Genomic DNA, 24,076 nt, shown 5'->3' with positions numbered 1-24,076 from the left:
GAAGTTGCCAAGTTGAAGGACCCATGAATTATGTTTCGCTTTTATAAAAAACAATATCCTATCCTTGATACATGTGTCATACATATTACATATTTGTTTCTTCTCCTTGATGTAAATGATTTAAATTGTACATAGTATTAAATACTTTTAATACCCACTCAAAGTTGTCATGATCAGGAGAAAAGTCTAGCCAGCTATAGTTTCTGCCCAAGCGCTGTTGGATCAAATCTTACCACTATCCTGTCATAACACGGAGGTAGCCTATCTCGTTGCCAATTTTATTATTTCTCTCAGTGTTTGGCAACACATTATTTTTTTTTGTTGAAGCCCACATACAATGACTGAACAATCAGCATTACTTCTTCGAAAGCAATTGGCAGGTAAGACAAAGGTTTAAAGAAAGAAAGAGACCCCCAAGCTACGTAGCTATCTAGCCTAGCTAACCATCCGCCTGGTTCAACTAGGGCAGCCACGATTGTTTGTTTACATTAGTGCAATGTTCTTGGCTGTAAACACAGTCTAGTTATATATTTTCCGCTTAATTATCATGTTAAGATGACGGAATTCAACTGCACGACTAACCCAATATATGCATTGACGTAGTCTAAACCAGCGAGTTAGCTAGTTTAATATATTGACTGTCAATGAGAACGTCACCAGCGTTACGTTAGTTGGCTAGCTAGGAAGTCAACATTTTGTTATTTCCTCTATAGCTCGAAAGTAACAATCTAATTGAGTCCTAACCTAATTTTACACCAACCTCTGTCTGCAGTGAAACACAATCCTAGTGGGCTGTAAACATGATCTGGCTTGTTATTAGCTAGCTGACAAGCTAGCCAAGGAACAAAGGAATAATCGTCCCCAGGCCCATCTGACAATGGTGGGAACATCACATCATTGTTATCCTGTTCACTCGTTCTGGCAATGACATACATTCACTGTAGCTAACTCCATTAGGGGTTGACAGCTAGCGTATACGGGTAAATCTATTTGAATTCAATCACTTTTTGACAACACTCCTTTTGATTTGAACGAAACATACCGTGCACATTTGCTCATTGTATAAGTGCTCAGAAAGTTACTATTTGGACCTGAATGCCAAAACGTTCAAGATGTTATATGTTAACCAAAGTTGACCCATTTTGGGTACCCCACCATCACTGCAAAATATAAAAGGTTGAGGTTGATTTCATTTACAAGCTTACGAACAAAGTTGTCAAACAGTTTTATAATTTCAGAATTTTTGGTATTATATATTTGTTTAATGACTTTTTTTAACCGTCAATTATCTAAACGCGTAAACATCGATTTTTTTTTTTAAATGTGCGTATGTTGTAGTTTAGACCCTATTTGACATATCTGTTTTTTTTCTGTTGTGACCACAGTCGGTTGAGACACAACATGCTCTTTAATACATGGTGAATGTCATGTTTTGGCTGATAAATGTACTAAAATTTGAATAAAAATGAAATGTCGACTTTCATATTGTACCACAAAGATCGCTGGAGCTCCACACAACAATGTTGACTTGAATGGGAACTGTTGTTTTAAATTATACTGTCAATCTTCTTTAGGAAACCTTTTGAAATCATAGAAATATAGATAATAGAAATGACATTTTAAGTTGACATTCGACGTGGAGAGTTGGTCATCTTTGGGGTAGTAATTAAAGTAAAACATTTTATTCAAGTTCAATGGTGTACCAGCTAAATTGCAGTGGTCTGAAGGAATAGGTCAATTTTATGAATTCTATTGGTGAAGTGACACCCACTCTGTATTCAAGAGCATTTTGTTTCTCAACTGATAGTAGGCACAACACAAACACCTTAGATGATCTGAAATGGGGTCTAAGCTACAACATGCGAATATGAAAATAATCAGAGTTTAGTTGTTTTAATATCATTGACATCAAAGTTTTAGTTTGCCAACACTCTTTGTAAGATTTTTAAATGATACAAAACTCAACCATTTATATTTTCCAGTGATGAAGACATGGATGTCTTATGGTATGGTGAGGTATGTAAAATGAGTCAACTTTGAGCACCTTTATCTCCTGAATATTCTTGCATTCAGGTACAAAACGTAACTTCTTCCATAGGCAAACATCTATGGAAAGCTTTGTTTAAATCAAAAGGGATGCTGTCAAAAAGTAATTTAATTAAAATGGCTTTAACAATACCGGTTTTAATTCTGCTATAGAGTGCCTTCAGAAAGTATTCATAACCCTTGACTTTTTCTACATTTTGTTGTTATAGACTGAATTCAAAATGGATTCAATTGTTTTTTTTCCTTTCACCCATCTACAGACAATACCCCAATAATGACAAAATGAAAATGTGTTTTTAGACATTTCTGCAAATGTTTTAAAAATGAAATCTATAAATATCCAATTTACATAAGTATTCACACCCCTGAGTCAATGCATGTTAGGATAACCTTTCGCAGCGATTACAGCAGAGTTTCTCTGGGTAAGTCTCGATGAGCATGCACACTTGGATTGTTCAACATTTGCACATTATTCTTTTAAAACTACTTCAAATTCTTTCAATTTGGTTGTTGATCATTGCTAGGCAGCCATTCTCAGGTCTTGCCATAGATTTTCAAGCCGACTTAAGTCAACTGTAACCAGGCCACTCAGGAACATTCAATGTTGTTTTGGTAAACAACTCCAGTGTGTATTTGGCCTTTGTTTTAGGTTATTATCCTGCTGAATGGTGAATTTGTCTCCCAGTGTGTGTTGAAAAGCTGACTGAACCAGGTTTTTTTTGTAAAAAAAACACACATACTCCCTATTCCTTGCTGATGACAGGCATACCCATAACATGATGCAGCCACCACCATGCTTGAAAATGTGAAGATTTCCAGTGATATGTTTTGTTGGATTTGCCCCAAACATTACTCTTTGTATTCAAGACATAAAGTTAATTTCTATGCCTTTTTTTGTTGTTGCAGTTTTACTTTAGTATCTTATTGCAAACAGGATGCATGTTTTGGAATATTTTTATTCTGTACATGCTTCCTCCTGTTTCACTCTGTCATTAAAGTTAGAATTGTGGAGTAACTACAATGTTGTTGATCCATCCTCAGTTTTCTCCCATCACAGCTATTAAACTCTGTTTTAAAGTCACCATTGGCCTCATGGTGAAATCCCTGAGCGGTTTTCTTCCTCTTCGGCAACTGAGTTCGGAAGGACACCTGTATCTTTGTAGTGACTGGGTGTATTCATACACCACCCAAAGTGTAATTAATAACATGCTCAAAGGGATATTCGCTACCGAACGCTACCGTCCCACCTGGCCAACATCCGGTGAAATTGCAGAACGCGTAATTCAAATGACAGAAATCGTAATATTAAACATTCCTGAAAATACAAGTGTCATACATCACTTAAAAGCTTAACTTCTTGTTAATCCAGCCGCTTTGTCAGATTTCATACAGACATTCCCCCTCACACACAAGCATTACATACATTTTCCAACCAAGCGGAGGTGTCACGAAAGTCAGAAATAGCGATAAAATAAATCACTTAGCTTTTGAAGATCTTCATCAGGTTGCAATCACAAGGGTCCCAGTTACATAACAAATTGTTATTTTGTTTGATAAAGTCCTTCATATCTCAAAAAAGTCAGTTTAGTTGGCGCGCTTGGCTCAGTAATCCACCGGTTTCCCTCGTTCAAAATGCATACAAATGAATCCTGTAAGTTACCAATAAACCTCGTCCAAACAAATCAAACAACGTTTCTAATCAATTCTCAGGTACCCTAATATGTAAATAAATGATACAATGTAAGACGGATAATAGTATGTTCATTACCGGAGATAGATAATGAAGTGCGCACTCTCATCCATGCTCACGTAAAAACACTACAGCCAAAATGGGAGCCACGTAAAAAACTACAAATTCTAGCTAGTTTTTCAAAAAACAAACTCTTTCTAAGGACTGACATCTACTGGAGCCCTAGGAACTGCAATCTGGGATGTATTCCTGATGGATTCTCCTCGGGTTTTTGCCTGCCATATCAGTTCTGTTATACTCACATACATTATTTTAACAGTTTTAGAAACTGTAGAAAACACTATCAAATACTACCAATTATATGCATATCCTAGCTTCTGGACCTGAGTAACAGCCAGTTTACTTTGGGAACCTCATTCATCCAAACTTCCGAATACTGCCCCCGCCCCCGAAGAAGTTAATTTGACTAAATGCAGCTTGTATGGGCTAGTCTCCCCTGCCGTTTTGATAGGATCAAAGTTCCTTGTGTTGTCAGGGAGCATCTGCCTTCTATTTATAAGACAAATAAGAATATTGTTACTGAATGCAGCTTGTGTGTGCTTTGTGTTCCCTCGCCCTGTTCAAATGATGAAAGGAAATAATGCTGGTGAGTGGACCTGGACTGGTGTCTGATGGCCGTGTGTTTTCCATGGTGGAATGAGAACTTTTTGTCCGTTTTTTTCCCACAAGGCTGAAATATGTGCCCTCACTTTGAAGTGTAAGCAAAGTTTGTTTGTATTTCATCCAACTATCTGTGCTACAAAGTGATGGGTACAGTATATGTAAAATCTTCCACTTTTTGAGTGACCCAACGTTGAAGATGCTTATCTAAATGGTGAAAATGCTATGTCTGTTTAAACACTAGTATTGCACACATTGTGTCCATGTAACTTACTTGACTTGTTGAACACATTATTTAGGGTTGCCATAACAAATAGTTTGAATACTGATTGACTCAAGACATTTCAGCTTTTCATTTTTTATTAATTTGTAAAAATGTCTGAACATAATTCCACTTTGACATTGTGGGTTTTGTGTGTAGGCCAATGACACAATCTCAGTTTAATACATTTTAAATATTGTCTGTAACACAACAAAATGTGGAAAAAGTCAAGGGGTTTGAATAGTTTCTGAAGGCAAATGATTAACTAACCCATCCCCTTCTGTATTTTAGTAAATAGCTATACGTTTATATATCTTGGAAGTTGTCAGACACATGAACATGCTTTCAGCCAATGGATGTTCAATTTTGTGCACCCGAGGGGAGGGGGGTACATACAGGCCACCTTTTCAGTTGGTCACACTGACAATAGGTACCTGTCACTCTCTTTTTCTACCCCTGTCTAAACATCTTTTCACTGTTCCTTTTGTCTTTTTTTGTTAGTTGTTACATTTTGTTACCTTGTGTCTTTCTATTTCAGAGCTCAACAAGAACCCAGTGGAGGGCTTTTCAGCTGGCCTAATAGATGATGAGGATATATACAAATGGGAGGTGGTCATCATAGGGCCACAAGACACCCTCTTGTAAGTTAGGACATTTATTTGAGAATGTGTCTGTAGAACATAGGTTGTTATTCCTAAAGAAGAGGAGTACATACTTTGAATGTACTCTCAGATGGGTAAATGGGGATGATGACTGCTTTGACCTCTTCTTCCCGGGGAAGGCCTGCCCGCTCCAAGACCTCTCCATCACGGTTGACTACTCCACATTGTCCCCCTTCCAGAGTGCAAAGAACCTTGGCAGGAGGAGACGGGTTAAAGAAGGATTTTTAATCCTTGAGACAATTGAGACATGGATTGTGTATGTGTGCCATTCAGAGGATGAATGTGCAAGACAAAAGATGACAGTGCCTTTGAACGGGGCATGGTAGTAGATGCTAGGGACACCGATTTGAGTGTCAAGAACTGCAACGCAGCTGGGGATTTTCAAGCTGAACAGTTTCCAGTGTGTATCAAGAATAGTCCACCACCTAAAGGACATCCAGCCAACTTGATAACTGTGGGTAGCATTGGAGTCAACATGGACCAGCATCCCTGTAGAACACTTTTGACACCTTGTAGTCCATGCCCCGACGAATTGAGGCTGTTCTCAGGGCAAAAGGAGGTGCAACTCAATATTAGGAAGTTGTTTAATGTTTTGTACACTGTGTATATAGTCCTACTAGCACTGACTTTGCTGATAACTACTTTACTGAGGGAAAAGGTACTTACTGTGATATGTGGATGTATCACCCAGCTATCTTAAGATGAATGCACTAATTGTAAGTCGCTGTGGATAAGAGTATCTGCTAACTGAACCCAATGTGAAATGCTTTGCTTTCTCTGTTCTCTCCCTTACAGTGAAGGAGGGTTTTTCAAAGCGTACCTGACCTTTCCCTATGATTATCCACTACGGCCTCCCAAGATGAAGTTCATCACTGAAATCTGGCATCCTAATGGTACACACACTGGTCACACGTTATGAGCCTTACTAAACCCAGAGCTGTAACCGTTTTAGAATCATTGGAGTGGGATTTGTGTCCCCTACTAAGTTTGCTGTTTACTAGTGTATGTAATCACTTCATCTCTCTTAGTGGCAAAGAATGGCGATGTATGTATCTCAATACTGCATGAGCCAGGAGAGGACAAGTTTGGCTATGAGAAACCAGAGGAACGTTGGCTTCCAATCCACACTGTAGAGACGATTATGATTAGTGTGATCTCCATGCTGGCCGACCCTAACAGTGATTCGCCTGCTAATGTGGATGCTGCGGTGAGTTGTAATAATACATTTATTTAAACTGTGTTACAATACCCAAGTACGTCCAGAACCTGTGTCAAAGTGACAATGACAACTGTGCTATTGAGTTTGTGCCTGTCCCACAGAAAGAGTGGAGGGAGGATCCGAATGGTGAATTCAAGAGGAAGGTGGCTCGCTGTGTACGGAAAAGCCAGGAGATGGCATTTGACTAGAACCCAGACTCAATGGCAAAGTTCCAGGGTGAGTAAGCAACATTCACCTACCTACTCATTCTTGTTGTTATTTAACGGAATTGCAATCATTATTTTGTAATGTTCAGTTTTGACTCTTCTGTTTCATACTTGACTGTGGTAGAAAACATTGAATGTTTTTCCCCTCTTCCATCTTGCTAAAGGAAATGGCTTCAGAAGGAGAACAGTCAGACTAGGCTTTTGCACCCCTTCTTTTGCCAATCAAGGGATTTGGTCGGTCAGCGAAGAATGAATGTGAGAACCTACCAGCAAATATTTCACTCCATTTCCTGCCTGGAATTATATACTTCATTTAATTTATTTGGAAAGATATAATGTAAGATATGTCACTACTGTAAATTAACTAGCTTTTTTTTATCTGCTGCTGAACAGTTTCTACTTTATACCAGGTTTCTTATGCAATTTGTTTGTTGTGCTTGAAGAATTTAAATTAAATGAAAGCCAGTTCTTCTTAGGTTCTCACCAAGTTTCACATCTTCAGTCACCTCTACAGAATGTGGGCCTGCCTGCAAAACCTTGTCAAGCATGTTTTCGTCATTCAACACCTGTCATTTGATCACTGCTGCCTTATGTTAGTTCTACTCCCTCTTGGTGGTTGTCCTCTCCCTGGAGGGTTTGATCAGTGTGCTTGTTGACTGGGTCCTCTACCCAGATAATCACAATGTCTGTTACCAATCATGTCAGTCAACTCTGAGGTCACTCTGCTTTAATGAAACTTTTTCCAAAACAACCAAAAAGTTCTATGTTGTTAAGAATTAAGCTGTGATTATTCCGTGGATATACCGGTTTTCTGGCATCTGAATTTACCTCAACTTAAAATGATTACATTTTTTAGGTTTTATAGTTGTTTGATTTGTTCTTAGTCTAGTGTTACATGGGAGCTGTAAATGTGATTGACATGACTTGTCCCTCTGAGGTTGTTTCTGGGGGATGGGTGGCATGTTTGGCTTCTTGGTGCATGTGTACCGTTATTTTTTTAATCAGATCTTGTAGAATTCACGTCTACCCCTAGATTTATATTCTGACTTGTGCATTCAGATTATGAGACCAAAAGTCTCAAACTAAGGCCATCTAATGTTCTGTTATTGGCGCAGCCTATTGTGGACAGTGTTTCTTTCTTTAAGGAATGACAGAAGTCTCATTATATTAACCACCATCTATTTAATCTTGGTGAAACCAGGTGGTAAATTACTGGGAGGCATGTGATTACACCATTAGTTAGAAATGTGTTTCAAATGCATAAGGTATCTAGGTTTGTTTTGTCTGTTACATGGGATTTTGCTGTTGGATTGTTGACATGTGAAAAGGAATGGAAAACTTTAAAGTCATCTGGTATCAAGTGTTATTCTGAAAGAAAGAAAAAATGGACAGCGTTCTGATGCATGTTGATTTAATATTATGCATAACAATCAATGTTTGAATTGTGGTGGGGTGCTTTGCCACAGGCTTAATAATCCAACTTTGCTTTGTTCGTCTTGTTCATTAGAGCCACCCTAAAGCCGACACCAAATAAATCATCATCAACAATGTCATAGTCATGACCGATACTTTAAGACTATCAAATGACAAACCACTAATGACACATGCAGTCATGTTTGCAGGTTAATTTGCCAACAAATTAGCTATGCTGGGATTGCATATAAATGCAGGTATTATTCATATATTTCGATGAGACATATGGTTTACAATTGATGGTATTGTGTAGGCTTTGTACTCTTTAGATTTCACCTCAGACCGGTGTTCACTGTATTTGCATAAGAGACTTTGCATTTAAAACATCATGAAGCAATACACTAATCATTTCAATCGTGTTTTTCCCAGGTAATCCTGTTATCTCACCCTATTCCCCTTGTTTGTTGTGTTTACCACTATGTTTATGCCATCTGTATTTGACATGAGCTCAATAAAATGTGTTAACTGTCATACAAAAAGTATTTGTTTTATTTATCTAGTGTTGGTCTAATCGGATGGGAAGAGAAGAAATGGGTCAATTTACTTAAGGTGTATTGGGAAAGTATTCAGACCCCTTGACTTTTTCCACATTTGGTACGTTATAGCCTTATTCTAAAATGCATTAAATATTTTTTTCTCCCTCAATCTACACAATCTGCCCATAATGACAAAGCGAAAACAGGTTTTTAGAAATCTTTGCAAATGTATAAAAAATAAACAAATACCTTATTTACATAAGTATTCAGACCCTTTGCTCTGAGACTCAATGTAGATCAGGTGCATCCTGTTTCCATTGGTCGTCTTTCCTAGAGCTGGCCACCCGGCCAAACTGAGCAATCAGGGGAGAAGGGCCTTGGTCAGGAAGGTGACCAAGAACCCGATGGTCACTCTGAGAGGGCTCTGGAGTTCCTCTGTGGAGATGTGAGAACCTTCCAGAAGGACAGCCATCTCTGCAGCACTCCACCAAGCCTTTATGGTAGAGTGGCCAGACGGAAGCCACTCCACAGTAAAAGGCACATGACAGCCCACTTGGAGTTGCCAAAAGGCACCTAATGGACTTCAGACCATGAGAAACAAGATTCTCTGATCTGATGAAACCAAGATTGGTCTGATGAAACCAAGATTGGCCTGAATGCCAAGTGTCAGATCTGGAGCCAGTGGCGGATTTAGGCATAGGCAACATGGGTATCCGCCCAGGACAGCATCTTGCTGGGGCGGCATGGGGCGCCGCACAATTTAAATAAATAAAAATTCTGAATGGTGAAATTTGCGCAATCGGTTTTCTATCACTCATTTGCATGTCACGTCAATGATATCATGTCACCGTGTGGGACTGTGGGTCAATTAACCTTGTCGGAATGGGCCCCCTGATTCTAGTTTGTGAGCTAAGCAGGCTACTGCCTGGGAATGCCTCCCACTCAAGAAGTATGAGATGGCGCGGGGGCGGGGTAGGTTGATCTTTGGTCTCCCCACTGGAAGTCCGATCAAACATCTCTGGAAAGACCTGAAAATAGCTGTGCAGCAACACTCCCCATCCAACATGACAAAGCTTTTTTTTTTTTTTTTTTTTCTTGGTCACCTCCCTGACCAAGGCCCTTCCCCCGATTCCACAGAGGAACTCTGAAGCTCTGTCAGAGTGACTATCGGGTTCTTGGCTCAGTTTGGCCGGGCGGCCAGCTCTAGGGAGAGTCTTGGTGGTTCCAAACTTCTTCCATTTAAGAATGATGGAGGCCACTGTGTTCTTGGGGACCTTCAATGATGCAGAAATGTATTCGTACCCTTCCCCAGATCTCTGCCTCGACACAATCCTGTCTCGGAGCTCTACGGACATCTCCTTCGACCTCATGGCTTGGTTTTTGCTCTGACGTCCACTTTCAACTGTGGGACCTTATATAGACAGGTGTGTGCCTTTCCAAATGATGTCCAATCAATTGAATTTACCACAGGTGGACTCCAATCAAGTTGAAGAAACATCTCCCTCTGCAACTCAATCCTGGACTTCCTGACGAGCCGCCACTAGGTGGTAAGGGTAGGGAACAACACGTCTGCCACGCTGATCCTCAACACTGGGGCCACTCAGGGGTGTGTACTTAGTCCCCTCCTGTGCTCCCTGTTCACCCATGACTGCATGGCCAAAACACGACTCCAACACCATCATTAAGTTTGCTTACCACACAACAGTGGTAGGCTTGATTACCGACAACGATGAGACTTTAGGGAGGAGGTCAGAGAAATGGCAGTGTGGTGCCAGGACAACAACCTCTCCTTCAATGCGAGCAAGACAAAGGAACTGATTGTGGATTACAGGAAAAGGCAGGCCGAACAGTCCCCCATTAACATCAACGGGGCTGTAGTAGAGCGGGTTGAGAGTTTCAAGTTCCTTGGTGTCCACATTACCAACGATCTATCATGGTCCAAACACACCAAGACAGTCGTGAAGAGGGCATGACAAAATCTTTCCCCCTTCAGGAGACTGAAGAGATTTGGCATGGGTCCCCAGATCCTCAAAAAGTTCTACAGCTGCCACATCGAGAGCATCCTGACCAGTTGCATCACCGCCTGGTATGGCAACTGCTCGGCATCTGACCGTAAGGCGCTGCAGAGGGTAGTGCATACGACCCAGTACATCACTAGGGCCAAGCTTCCTGCCATCCAGGAGCTATATAATAGGCGGTGCCCATAAAATTGTCAGAGACGCCAGTCACCCAAGTCATAGACTGTTTTCTCTGCTACCGCACAGCAAGCAGTACCGGAGTGCCAAGTCTAGGACCAAAAGGCTCCTTAACAGCTTCTACCCCCAAGCCATAAGACTGCTGAGCAATTAATCAAATGGCCACCAGACTATTACATTGCCCCCCCCCAACCCCCAATTGTTTTCTACACTGCTGCTACTCACTTTTTATTATCACTTCACCCCTACCTACATGAATAAATTACCTCTAACCTGTACCCCCATGGTACTCCTATATACAGTGCCTTGCGAAAGTATTCGGCCCCCTTGAACTTTGCAACATTTCAGGCTTTGCCACATTTCAGGCTTCAAACATAAAGATATAAAACTGTATTTTTTGTGAAGAATCAACAACAAGTGGGACACAATCATGAAGTGGAACGACATTTATTGGATATTTCAAACTTTTTTAACAAATCAAAAACTGAAAAATTGGGCGTGCAAAATTATTCAGCCCCCTTAAGTTAATACTTTGTAGCGCCACCTTTTGCTGCGATTACAGCTGTAAGTCGCTTGGGGTATGTCTCTATCAGTTTTGCACATCGAGAGACTGAAATTTTTTCCCAGTCCTCCTTGCAAAACAGCTCGAGCTCAGTGAGGTTGGATGGAGAGCATTTGTGAACAGCAGTTTTCAGTTCTTTCCACAGATTCTCGATTGGATTCAGGTCTGGACTTTGACTTGGCCATTCTAACACCTGGATATGTTTATTTTTGAACCATTCCATTGTAGATTTTGCTTTATGTTTTGGATCATTGTCTTGTTGGAAGACAAATCTCCGTCCCAGTCTCAGGTCTTTTGCAGACTCCATCAGGTTTTCTTCCAGAATGGTCCTGTATTTGGCTCCATCCATCTTCCCATCAATTTTAACCATCTTCCCTGTCCCTGCTGAAGAAAAGCAGGCCCAAACCATGATGATGAGCTGTGTTGCTTTTACGCCAAACATAACGTTTTGCATTGTTGCCAAAAAGTTCAATTTTGGTTTCATCTGACCAGAGCACCTTCTTCCACATGTTTGGTGTGTCTCCCAGGTGGCTTGTGGCAAACTTTAAACGACACTTTTTATGGATATCTTTAAGAAATGGCTTTCTTCTGGCCACTCTTCCATAAAGGCCAGATTTGTGCAATATACGACTGATTGTTGTCCTATGGACAGAGTCTCCCACCTCAGCTGTAGATCTCTGCAGTTCATCCAGAATGATCATGGGCCTCTTGGCTGCATCTCTGATCAGTCTTCTCCTTGTATGAGCTGAAAGTTTAGAGGGACGGCCAGGTCTTGGTAGATTTGCAGTGGTCTGATACTCCTTCCATTTCAATATTATCGCTTGCACAGTGCTCCTTGGGATGTTTAAAGCTTGGGAAATATTTTTGTATCCAAATCCGGCTTTAAACTTCTTCACAACAGTATCTCGGACCTGCCTGGTGTGTTCCTTGTTCTTCATGATGCTCTCTGCACTTTTAACGGACCTCTGAGACTATCACAGTGCAGGTGCATTTATACGGAGACTTGATTACACACAGGTGGATTGTATTTATCATCATTAGTCATTTAGGTCAACATTGGATCATTCAGAGATCCTCACTGAACTTCTGGAGAGAGTTTGCTGCACTGAAAGTAAAGGGGCTGAATAATTTTGCATGCCCAATTTTTCAGTTTTTGATTTATTAAAAAAGTTTGAAATATCCAATAAATGTCGTTCCACTTCATGATTGTGTCCCACTTGTTTTTGATTCTTCACAAAAAAAATACAGTTTTATATCTTTATGTTTGAAGCCTGAAATGTGGCAAAAGGTCGCAAAGTTCAAGGGGGCCGAATACTTTCGCAAGGCACTGTATAGCCTTGTTATTGTTATGTTGTTGTGTTACTTTTTATTATTTTTTACTTTAGTTTTTTTGGTAAATATTTTCTTAACTTTTCTTGAACTGCACTGTTGGTTAAGGGCTAGTAAGTAACCATGTCACGGTAAGGTCTACACTTGTTGTATTCGGCGCATGTGACAAATAAAGTTTGATTTGATTTGAAGGATGATAAATGGAGACAAGATGCACCTGAGCTCAATTTCGAGTCACGGGTCTGAATACTTATGTGAATAAGGTATTTCTGTTGTTGTTTTTTTAATACATTTGAAAAACATTTCTAAAAACTTGTTTTCGCTTTGTCATTTAAACCATTATATAATAAGGCTGTAACGTAACAAAATGTGTAAAAAGTCACGGGGTCTGAATACTGAATACAGAGAATGCTCTGTATAACCTCTTGTCAGTAGTCTACTCTGGATCTGCCCCATGGACTGACATCCTCTCCTGGTCACACGACCATGGCAATGTAAGATTGATACTTGTAACTACCAATATTAAAATTGACCTCATCGATTTGTTACAAAGTAACAAAATCATGAGAAAACAGGTTACATTTGTCGAGGAAATAAGAAAAGGAGATCGCCTGATAAAACGCGGTGGTAGCTGCGTTTTAGCAACAAGGTAGGCTTGCAAAATGAATGTTAATGAAATGAGTGCATTATATTTATAGACACATCTGTTTTTAATGATGACTTGTTTTTCGAGCTTTGCTATTATTGCGTTCAATGCAAACATTTCAGATCAAGTTTCTATTATTTCATGTTTGTAGATCTGCGGAGTCAAATAACATGTACCATCATAGATATATAGGTATGTACTGTATGTATAGCCTACTGGTTGTTACTTGTGCATTGTATGTTTGCATGTTTACATTGTTAATTTGAAAGTATAGGCTATTTTGTGAGTCAGAAATGCAAGGCGAAACGCTGCTCTGTTGATAGAGAAATGAAATGTAATAGCCTGCGTGTGGCATGTAATAGACACCACAGAAGCCAGTCGGGTATAGGAGTTCATATCTTTCCAAATGGTATTTTGGAAAATGTATTTTGGGGAGTTATCCAAATGTTAGTGTAATGTTAATTTGGTACATCAATCTATTTAACATTACTGGTGATTGATCTAATACGCATTAACATTTTACTCAATCAACAATTGTGTGATTAATGCAGATCGAGGCCTCATTAATACACCTATCTATATGACAGACTCTGAGCATGTGTATAAGGAACAAAACACCAGGGTGGAGATGCACAGGACAGCACATTTCAAGGTTCCTGACCACCAGCAGGTGAAAACCATACACGTCCCCAAGTCCATGATGACTGCACCATTTCTACAGGTAACATGTCAGCAAGTTATTTGCCATATACCATAATTAATATATTGCTGAATGTAAATGTAGTGTTCTACAAAATATTGTTATCATGTTCCAGCATCCAACCCTCACAACTGGACAGAAACGATATCTCTACAGTATTGCAAATGTCTACAGCACCGAGCACATGAGGCGACTGATGAAGCAACGCTATCTCAATGTGCTTCACCGGTGTATTAAATCAGGTGGGTTGTAATTGTATTTACTTTAGAATGGAATATATACCAACTATTGCCCATCTTAGATTGAATGTTTTCCCTCAAGGTCATAGCTCTTTGGATGGAACCAAACATCCTACTGGAGGTCCACTGCTTAAAGATCGGCTCACGTTCAAGATGGACAATGAGAGAGATACTGGATCTAGAATCAAGCCATATGGACAGAGGAAGGGCACCACAGTGCACTCTAAAGTTATCCTCCCAAAGATTACCAACAGTCACAGTGCAGAGTGAGAAGATTGCATTTGAAATAATTATAATGAAGTCAGTCATACATTCTATTATTCTGACAATGTATTGAAGTATAGTATAATTTGTATCATTTCAAAACACATTCTCCTTATTGGTAACACATTTATTTGAGTCTCCCGTTAAACTGTTTATACGAGTTTTTAAATAGTTTATAAACCATTATTACACACTGTACATGTATTGTCTGTTAATTGTATGATTACACGTCATTTTAATAATAAATGGTTTAAAACTTAAAGGTAGAGTCAGCGATATGAAGTAGATGCACAAATTAAACAGCATAGTGTGCCAATTTCTGCAACAAGGTCGTTGAATCGCGAGTCTAAACTTCACTGTTTTGGTCCGGTGGCTACCTCCTTGTAAGAGCATGAAGGGAACCTTTGCACATGCGCAGATACTGTGTGTGACTGTGTGAGAGCCGTCTTTCATCTGGCTCATTTGCTCATCACAATATCTGCAAGAGCTGCTCGTGCAATGTCATTTTGCTGACTCTACCTCTTAATTTGCAGTTGATAATGTGGTGAGTATTTGAAAAATGTAAAATATAATCTCCCCCAAAAGCAGGGGCAAAACTAATATACAGAAACATCTGAAGAGAAATAAATGACAGCTGGGAAGGTTTCTGTAATAGGCTTGTGAGATTATTATGTAACAATGTGTTTGCAGTGCATTTACTACAGTGTGACTGCTTGACAATAAATTATATTGGTAAAACATCTCTTGAATCTAGTTTTGTATGCATTCAGGATTTTAGGATTTTAACTTAATATACATTACATGACCACCTATAGTCATACTAACCATAATGGTAATATATTAGCATATTACACAATATGGTTCATTAGTAGATAATCTCCATGCTGCTGTTTTGAAGCTGTTGCGCGTCAACTGCACCGACAGACATTCTAATTAGTGATCACCACAAAATCAAACTTTGTGGAACTTGACTGGCAAAATGAAGTGTGTCATTGAAAGAAGCGGTGTTAAAGGTATGTTATCTTTTGGAATATAGATAACTGTAACGTATTGATACAGAAATGTGCAACACATTTTAAAGTACATATCTAGCTAATTTAGCTAGCTAGCTAAATGTGCCAAACAGGATAGTATAAACGTTAGCTAGCTAGCTAATTTACTCTCTAAAATTGGCTAATTCTCTAAAGTTGACTAGCTTTGACAGCCTACCTCAGTCTGCGGATTGTTCTCTAAAGTGATTTAGCTAGATAGCTCAAATGTAGGATTTAGATAGCTAAATATGTTGACACATAATTGATGTATTTAATCTACATAAACAGTATCTCTGACTCTGTTTCTGACAGTATTTGGGAAGGCTATTCATGCCCTGGCACGCATAGGAGATGAATTATGGTTGGATCCTATGATGAAAGGGGTAAGCATCAGTCCATTTGAAGTGTGCTATACAAATAACGTTTGATTTGATGATGGTCTACAAAGCTTTATCAGTGTAAAGTGTTAGCTACATAACATTGTCCTGTTCTAACCATTATGCATATAATTATCTGCCTGGTCTGGTCTCTTGTAGTTGGCAATGAGGTCAGTGAACTCAGCCCATTCTGCCTACGCCTGCTTCCTCTTCTCCCCATTGTTCTTCCAACACTACAGCCCAGACACAGGACCAGCCCGGGACTGTGGAACTGTCAAATGCAAGTTGGTCATGAAGGTAATGGCCAAGCTGTTCTGAATCTGCTGAATATGAACCCAACATCTCAAGATAGATAAATGTTTCACACAGGCCCATATGGCACAGTCCAGCATCATTGCTTTTACAATGGGTGAGACTTTATAGTACTGATAGTGTAATAGCTGTGTATTAATATACATCTTTTTGGTTTTAGTCAGTGCTACCGCTATTTCGGTGCCTGGCTACCATTGAGCGTAATGTGGAAAGCTGTCAAATATCCATCAATCTCCCAGACAACCGGGTGATATTCCAGTTTCACTGCAGACATGGTAGGAGAACAGTCCAATAGAGTGCTCTCAGATAAGATTTTGTTTTATATGTTAAGGACTTGTGGGTGTGTGTTGAGCAAATTCCAGTAGGTGTTCAACAATGATTTTGGAACAAAGGGGATTCTTTCTCAGATTGTAATGCATTGTATCAATACTAGATGGCGCTGTGTCCCAACATCTCATACTCATTGTGACAGGTATCACCAAAACACACAACCTGGGTTTCCAGGAGAGTGAAGCTCTGCAGGCAGTGTTTCCTTCTCACCTCTGCCCTAATGTCCTGAAGGCCCAGCCCAGGTGAGCTCCCATAAAAATATCCCAATCTATCTCCTCGTGACATTGATGAAGAGTGATTCAGAGACTGACTAAGAATTACTACAGGGTGCCGTGTTTTTACTATCATTAACTGAAGACTGATATTTTTTTATCAAAGATTCTCTGTAATGAGTTATTACGCGATTAGACTGATTAATCATGTAACCGTAATTACTAGGAAGTCGGTGCACCAAGGAAAAATATTAAGATTACAAATTTATAATTTCTTAAAATAACTTTTCAGATATTTTATCTGATCAATTAGTCTTCAAATTAATTCATGATTTACTTTACATCACGTTAGTCTCATTCCAAATGTCGTAAATTGTTGGTTATCTGCACGAACCCAGTCTTCACTATGAGTCATCCATACATCAATTGTCTAAAATCATTTATTTATTACTAACTAATTCATTCACAGAAATGTATAAACAAACAAATAAACAAGGTAAATGTGGTTACATGAAATGATAGGAGAATGTGCCCTAGTGGGCTAAACCAGCATGGCGGCTTGTTAGACAAAGGGGAAGTGGGGGTTGACTAAGAAGTCACTACAAAGTGATAATTATAACAATTGAAATGCTAATCCTTTGCACATGAACGCTCACTCATTCGGGAACAATTGCAATCCATATATATATTTACGCTCAGTGTGTCTTCTTGATCGCTGCTGAAAAGTTTGTTTATTTTGCAGAATTGTCCGTCTCTCTCCCTCGCTCTCTCTGTCGTGGTTATAGTGGATAGTTCAGAGTGACATTCATTTGTTTCGTTATAGAATGTATGTTTCGCCGGTTGTCGTTCTTCGCGTTCAATGATACCGAATTCCTAGCTGCAGACTAGTAATTAATATCAAAGACTTGTTCTTATTCTGTCAGTATCGATAGTGGTATGTGGTATGGTTAAAATATTCAGCAATGTTCTACAACCTTTGTGCTCTCCAAATGGAGAAAAACGTGGTCAGCAGCCTTTAGCCATCTCGTAATTGAGGTAAGCTTGGTCTGCTGATCGAAAACCAGAGTGGGTGTTTTTATTCGGAAGGGCCGAAAAAGTGCTGTCCCAGGAGGCCTGACCCTAACTGGGCTCAGGGGCGGTCCTCTCATTTAGTTCAAATCAAAAGGGAATTGTATTTTTCGTCATTAAACAGTCCAAAATCATATTACACAATTATACAAGCAGTATCATACTCACTCATTCATCTTATACAACAATTAGATGTAAACCTCATATCTGAGGCTATTATATAAACGGCTTTATGGTAATGTGGCCACACCATCTCCCATGAGCTTCCCCAAGTTGTGACAAACGGACCAGTTCGTAGCTGGATTCTTCACTGATCTTTTATACTTTCTCCGGAACATGACATTTGTCCGTACCTCAAGTTCTGTGAGGTAGAAGGATTTCCTTTGTCCTCTATGACAATTTACTCTCTCTATACTGTGTGTCCATGAGGAGATCCTCAGGAATTTACGACGTCACTCTGACCACAGCAACCTAGTTGAAGGAGGAAAGGGGGAGGCAGGGAGAGGGGGATGGGGCTTGCTATACCCAAAGAGGCCAACATCATGACAAGGGTATACAGTATATGATGATTATTTCATTAGTAATTTACATTTGTACTATCTATTATAATTGTATTACATTTGTATTATTATTTTTGGGCCAGACTTCTAGGCGACATGGTGATGCACTTCCCAGTGTCTCAGGAAGAGATCACTCTGTCCATGTCTCCTCTGAGAGTCAATCTGAAAAGCTACTATGAAGATGAAAGTGGTGAGATGTTGCACTGTCTGCGCTGTATGAAAAAAACAACCCACAAAAAGTCGGTAACATATTGTGCCTAACTCCTGATTTTTCGGGTTGCAGATCAAATGAAGGCCATGCACACTGAGATGTCTTTAGAGCCCAGTGAGTTTGACTACTTCCAGGTTGGAGTTGACTCAGACATAACCTTCTGTCTGAAGGAGCTGAGGGTAAGGGGGTTATTTTGGGATGGACCTTATTTTTTGTCACATGAGCTTGTGAATATGGGAGGGTGTCACTGTCTGTGCTTGCATACCCATGGGTTAATTCATTTATTTACAGGACCCAAGTGTCCAGGAGACTCTGTACCCTATCATTTTCAATGGAACGTTCCCCTCGTGGGCGGGATTTTGTTTTATGACCCTAATGAATCAAGTTATAATATGATGTTTTTTCCCCACACATGACTACATTTTTAGTGAACAGACAGTAATAAGTAGTAGAACACATGCATTGATTGCCTAACTCTTATACCATGTTCCAAATATACCCAAGTCCTCAGAGGAGAAAAAACATCAGCATGATTCAATAGCAAAATATGTCACATTGGGACCCCAAAAAGGAAGCCATTTTGCATCCTATGTTTTTTTTTGTGTTATTTATTATAAAGTACAACTAAAGTGTCACAATTTGTGCTCAGACCCACATCCTTTGACCCGACCCTAACATCCTGGAATGTTGTTGGGGGTACCCTTTTGTGAAGTCCCTCATTACACAGTAAAACTATGCCTAGCTATAGACTGCTGTGTGTCCATGCTAGCCTGTGATTGAGTTGGACAGTGAGCCAGTCTCTACATTGCTGCTAGTCTTACCTGTCACAGTGTGTTAGAGGGGCTAGTCGAACACACACAGAGGCTCTGGTGTCTGGGCATTGGACAAAGCAATTCAACTGAACCCATGATTACCCCTTTCACTGTGATTGACCCCAACAACTTGAAATGTTATGGCTCGTGTACACAGCAACATTGGTAATATGTGCCTTGTCATCTAATGTACATTGCTGTCTAGCAGAGTACCAGAGTATTGTGACCTGTTATTTTAATTGGTGGTGAATGATCAAACAGTTACTCCAAACATGCATGTGTTTAATGTATTAACCTCTTATCTAGGGATTGCTGTTATTTGCTGAATCACATGGTCTACCAGTATCTGCCCACTTTGGCGCTGCAGGAAAGTAAGTATCCTGGTTCTTGTGATTATACCCAGTGACTATCACCTCTTTTACTTAGGTCCTAAATTAGGCCTGGAGTTTTTCCCGGTCTGCTCACACGGTTGGAGAAATCTCAGGGCCCGGGTTCTAGGTATGCTGATGTTGTATTCTGCTGTTTGTCAGGCCGGTGGCCTTCAGTGTAGAGGACATGGTGCTGGAAGCCAGTGCGGTGTTGGCTACTCTTGTCAACCCAGAGAGCAGGACCCCCTCCCAGACTACAGAGGCCCAGGCTCCTGCTGCACTAAGGTAGCCATCACCATTCGTTAAACAGTTATTACCCCACCACTGATAGGGTGGTTCTGTATTTGGTCCAACATTGTGTAATACACCACATCACCAACATCACATGCTGCCCTTAATCTGCTTCTATCTTCATCATCTATTATGTAGTCACCATAGCAACCCTACCGCTATATCAAATAATGTATGTAGAAGTGCCCAAATTATTTCAATAGTCAGAGAAGCCCTTGTTCAGAGGCATGGTGTGTAGAAATGCAGGACATTTTGTCCTAGCGAGAAGCAGTTTCTCAGTTCAATAGCAAATAAAAAAGTTAACAGGCTTAGATAGCCTTAAAGCGCCTGCCCAGTCATGTGACAGTCACAGTAGAGTAAATTTGAACTAGCCTTTCCTAGAATCCTAGAGTTGGCTGTACCTGTGATGTCCTCCTTACCGGAGGCAGTTGGCCAGCATGTGCTTTTTTTGGTGCCTCATTGGGCGTTGTGTTACAGAACAGTGCAGTAGCACTGTGACAGAGGCTGGCTATCTGGGGAAAGGCCGTGCTGGCTGGGTTAGAGGCCTGACAGACTGTAATCCTTACATCTCCCACAGTCACTAACCTGTTACGTTGCTGTGGCGATGATGTCACTCAGTGTGTGGCCAGCCCGGCCTCTATGTATCTCTCTCTTAGTGTCTGCTCTGAGCCGCTTGAGGTGGGATTTGCACCAGTCCCAGCCGGATTGTGGCACATCTGGGTCACTTATGACGTCGCTGCATTGCACTGCTTCTTTCTTTTTCAAGGAAACATTCATACAGTATGTTCGAATGACCAAAATGGAAATATCATTTTTATACCTTCATGGAATACTCAGATTTTTGTATGACAGGTTTATGTTGTAGTTGTACAATTTAAGTTTATATTCTTATGTTACTGAATCCGCTGTACCATAACCTCCCAGGCAAACACACACATTATTCTCATGTTGACCTTGACGAAGATAAGTGAAGATATTTAAAACCCAGCTCCTTCCCATTCTCTCTCCTGCTGGGACACTTCTTTATCGGCACATTCTGGTTCTGTCTGTGGTGCAGTCAGTGGTGTATATGGAAAGCATGTTTATGTTGAGGAACACTAAGAAAACAGCCAGAGGCAGTGACCTGCCATGTGCAGGAGAACAGGCGAAACAGAGTTAGGTTGTCCTAGCATGCAACCTTGGAGCGCAGCCAACATCCAACAGCAGTGTCACTCTTACAACAGCGCCCTTTTTTCTCTCTCTCCGTGTTCCTCCCTTTCTCTCCCTGCCATCTCCCTGGCTCTGCCCCTCCCCTCTACTCTCTCTCCATGTTCCTCCCTTTCTCTCCCTGCCATCTCCCTGGCTCTGCCCCTCCCCTCTACTCTCTCTCCATGTTCCTCCCTTTCTCTCCCAGCCATCTCCCTGGCTCTGCCCCTCCCCTCTACTCTCTCTCCATGTTCCTCCCTTTCTCTCCCTGCCATCTCCCTGGCTCTGCCCCTCCCCTCTACTCTCTCTCCATGTTCCTCCCTTTCTCTCCCTGCCATCTCCCTGGCTCTGCCCCTCCCCTCTACGCTCTCTCCATGATCCTCCCTTTCTCTCCCTGCCATCTCCCTGGCTCTGCCCCTCCCCTCTACTCTCTCTCCATGATCCTCCCTTTCTCTCCCTGCCATCTCCCTGGCTCTGCCCCTCCCCTCTACTCTCTCTCCATGTTCCTCCCTTTCTCTCCCTGCCATCTCCCTGGCTCTGCCCCTCCCCTCTACTCTCTCTCCATGATCCTCCCTTTCTCTCCCTGCCATCTCCCTAGCTCTGCCCCTCCCCTCTACTCTCTCTCCATGATCCTCCCTTTCTCTCCCTGCCATCTCCCTGGCTCTGCCCCTCCCCTCTACTCTCTCTCCATGATCCTCCCTTTCTCTCCCTGCCATCTCCCTGGCTCTGCCCCTCCCCTCTCTCTCCACACACTGATGCACGTGCAGCTGCAGTAACTCACGCGGCATATCATATAACACACACGCTCATGAGAGCAGACTTCTTTCAAACTCACACTGCTTGGTTATCTAAAAACACACTTTTCCCAATAGAACGTGGCATGCGCATCTCATATAACTTCTAATATATATATATCTAGATGTCTTTTAGCAATGCTATTGCTGAAGTTTGTTGATTATCACGAATGTGGTTAATTAATATTGATTTGAGACTGACAGGCATCTGTTTTCAATATGAAGCTATATAGGAAAACAACTATAGGCAGACCACTGGAAGGAAATGCCTGAAGGCAGCCTTGCTGTAATGGTCCTTATATGCTCTCAGGTGTGGAGGGGTTGCGGGGCCTACAAAGGGCCCGTGTGAGGCAGATGCCGGTCCCCCCCAGGCCCAGGGGTTTCCCTCTGCAGGCGAGCTGATAGCATCCAGCCAGGGAAGCCCAGTGTTCAGTGGAACAGCCCTCATGAGAGAGTTCACCAGGACAGGAGAAGATTTTGACAGGCTCAGAACACCACGTTACACACACAGAGGTCGTGGCACAACTCCTCCTTCCTCCAAGGTAAATTAGAACAAAATATGAACTTTGGTTGACTTCTGTTTGTGCCCTCAAGCCACTGTGTTGTTATTTTGGCAGGCTCCGAGGGGTACCATACTTTGGTAAGTTCCAAAGTACAGATAAGGCCTTGCTTTAACGTTCAACCTGGAATGTGCCTAGATTGCAATAATGTTTAACCATGTGATGTGTGATTGACCTGAAAGATACAGGGTGAAGGTGAATTGTGACGTATGTAAGGTGTGTGGCTGGTTGCACAGTCCTCATATCTCAAGCCCTTTTGCCTAAGAACCACCAGACCATATTGCGAAAACTGTTTCACAATTTGCTGTTTTTTTCCACCCCATGCTCATAGTCTGCTCAGCTGTCTATTAATGATGAGTCGTGTGTTTTGGTTCCTTAGGTTCGCTCCCTCCTCTTTGGGGCGGTGTCCTGTGAGCAAGGTGATGGTTGCACCTCTATGCTGCCCAGTCTGGTGTGTTCCAGTGATACAGAAGATGGGGGAGAGGAGAGGGTCAGTGGTGCACTGTAAGTTACCACAGAACGATGACCAAGCCAAGAACTGTTTTCATACCCTGCCAGTTTTTTTCAGCAGACCATAGTCTTTTCCCCATTGTATAGTGTAAATGCATTTAAATGAGAACATAATATTTTTCAATTAATTTGAGTGCTTTAAATGAAAGTTCATAAAGCATGTCTGTTTGTTTTTACTAACAAATAAGTTATTCCAATGGCATGTGCATTTATTGCAAGAAACATATATTGTAGATCTGAAAGTCAGACATCAAAAGCATAAAATTAATTGGGGTAAACGTCTGTCCTCTCTTCCCTGTGACCCAGAAACCAATAAGTTGTTGAGAATTGTCAATTCGTTAATAGGTAAATGGAAGACGGTCCTCCCCTCCTCGATAGCCTTCATTTGGCGAGGAAGCACATGTTTATGACCAGTCTAATTTATACAAGTGCATTTTCATCCACTTTCCCCCTACTCGATTACCTTTGACCTTTTTCAAAAGGAGGCCAGGGAGGAAATCTAAAATTGTGAAAAGGTCCTAGATTTGCTCATGAAAACATTCCTCAAGCCAAGCGCCTGGGGATGCTACACCTGGGTGCTAATAGTAACTCCACACATCTCACAGACTCACTAAAGCTTGAGGAATGTGTAACCAAACATACAGATCACATGGAGCCTTTTCATGTAGCTTCAGGCAGTCCCCTCAGTTGCATAAGAGCAGACAGCTGCGAGGGAAACACTTGAATCTAGTTCACTGTGTCCCCTGCTGAGACAGAGGAATGGATGAGTCAGAGCAGGGATATGCTGCCTGGAAGGGAACAGTAGGATTCCACCTTCAAAGGGAAA

The 24,076-nt window shown here is 41.1% G+C and overlaps 3 protein-coding genes across 3 annotated transcripts; all 3 read left to right on the top strand.

The window, feature by feature from the left end:
- Positions 1-197: 197 nt before the first annotated feature.
- Positions 198-8,690, top strand: ube2g1b (ubiquitin-conjugating enzyme E2G 1b (UBC7 homolog, yeast)). Its single transcript, XM_064937534.1, has 6 exons — positions 198-380; positions 5,197-5,299; positions 6,116-6,213; positions 6,349-6,527; positions 6,641-6,755; positions 6,910-8,690. The coding sequence occupies exons 1-5, from the start codon at positions 338-340 to the stop codon at positions 6,725-6,727; spliced, it is 510 nt and encodes a 169-aa protein (XP_064793606.1). The 5' UTR covers positions 198-337; the 3' UTR covers positions 6,728-6,755; positions 6,910-8,690.
- Positions 8,691-12,877: 4,187 nt separating this feature from the next.
- On the top strand, positions 12,878-15,371 carry LOC135513560 (uncharacterized). Its single transcript, XM_064936446.1, has 4 exons — positions 12,878-13,429; positions 13,578-14,147; positions 14,242-14,368; positions 14,448-15,371. Exons 2-4 carry the CDS (start codon positions 14,007-14,009, stop codon positions 14,633-14,635), a joined length of 456 nt encoding a protein of 151 aa, XP_064792518.1. The 5' UTR covers positions 12,878-13,429; positions 13,578-14,006; the 3' UTR covers positions 14,636-15,371.
- A 200-nt stretch (positions 15,372-15,571) lies between these two features.
- On the top strand, positions 15,572-23,865 carry rad9b (RAD9 checkpoint clamp component B). Its single transcript, XM_064937533.1, has 11 exons — positions 15,572-15,642; positions 15,973-16,043; positions 16,197-16,334; positions 16,510-16,624; positions 16,822-16,921; positions 18,603-18,709; positions 18,803-18,909; positions 19,849-19,913; positions 20,073-20,195; positions 22,491-22,722; positions 23,120-23,865. Exons 1-11 carry the CDS (start codon positions 15,609-15,611, stop codon positions 23,246-23,248), a joined length of 1,221 nt encoding a protein of 406 aa, XP_064793605.1. The 5' UTR covers positions 15,572-15,608; the 3' UTR covers positions 23,249-23,865.
- The last annotated feature ends 211 nt before the right edge of the window (positions 23,866-24,076 follow it).

The sequence above is a fragment of the Oncorhynchus masou genome, chromosome 25, assembly GCF_036934945.1.
Source record: "Oncorhynchus masou masou isolate Uvic2021 chromosome 25, UVic_Omas_1.1, whole genome shotgun sequence".
In the NCBI taxonomy this organism is placed as follows: domain Eukaryota; kingdom Metazoa; phylum Chordata; class Actinopteri; order Salmoniformes; family Salmonidae; genus Oncorhynchus; species Oncorhynchus masou.
Note: the sequence above shows the minus strand (reverse complement) of the source record. Positions and strands in the feature narration are given on the sequence as shown.

Bases quoted from the DNA above. Each gene is read 5' to 3' on its own strand.
- rad9b (XM_064937533.1), top strand. From the start codon at position 15,609: ATGAAGTGTGTCATTGAAAGAAGCGGTGTTAAAG. The intron at 16,335-16,509 runs GTAATGGCCAAG...TTTTGGTTTTAG, and splicing joins AATGCAAGTTGGTCATGAAG to TCAGTGCTACCGCTATTTCG. The intron at 18,910-19,848 runs GTAAGGGGGTTA...CCTCTTATCTAG, and splicing joins TCTGTCTGAAGGAGCTGAGG to GGATTGCTGTTATTTGCTGA.
- LOC135513560 (XM_064936446.1), top strand. From the start codon at position 14,007: ATGACAGACTCTGAGCATGTGTATAAGGAACAAAACACCAGGGTGGAG. The intron at 14,148-14,241 runs GTAACATGTCAG...ATCATGTTCCAG, and splicing joins TGACTGCACCATTTCTACAG to CATCCAACCCTCACAACTGG. The intron at 14,369-14,447 runs GTGGGTTGTAAT...TTTTCCCTCAAG, and splicing joins TCACCGGTGTATTAAATCAG to GTCATAGCTCTTTGGATGGA.
- ube2g1b (XM_064937534.1), top strand. From the start codon at position 338: ATGACTGAACAATCAGCATTACTTCTTCGAAAGCAATTGGCAG. The intron at 381-5,196 runs GTAAGACAAAGG...TTTCTATTTCAG, and splicing joins TCTTCGAAAGCAATTGGCAG to AGCTCAACAAGAACCCAGTG. The intron at 6,214-6,348 runs GTACACACACTG...CATCTCTCTTAG, and splicing joins TGAAATCTGGCATCCTAATG to TGGCAAAGAATGGCGATGTA.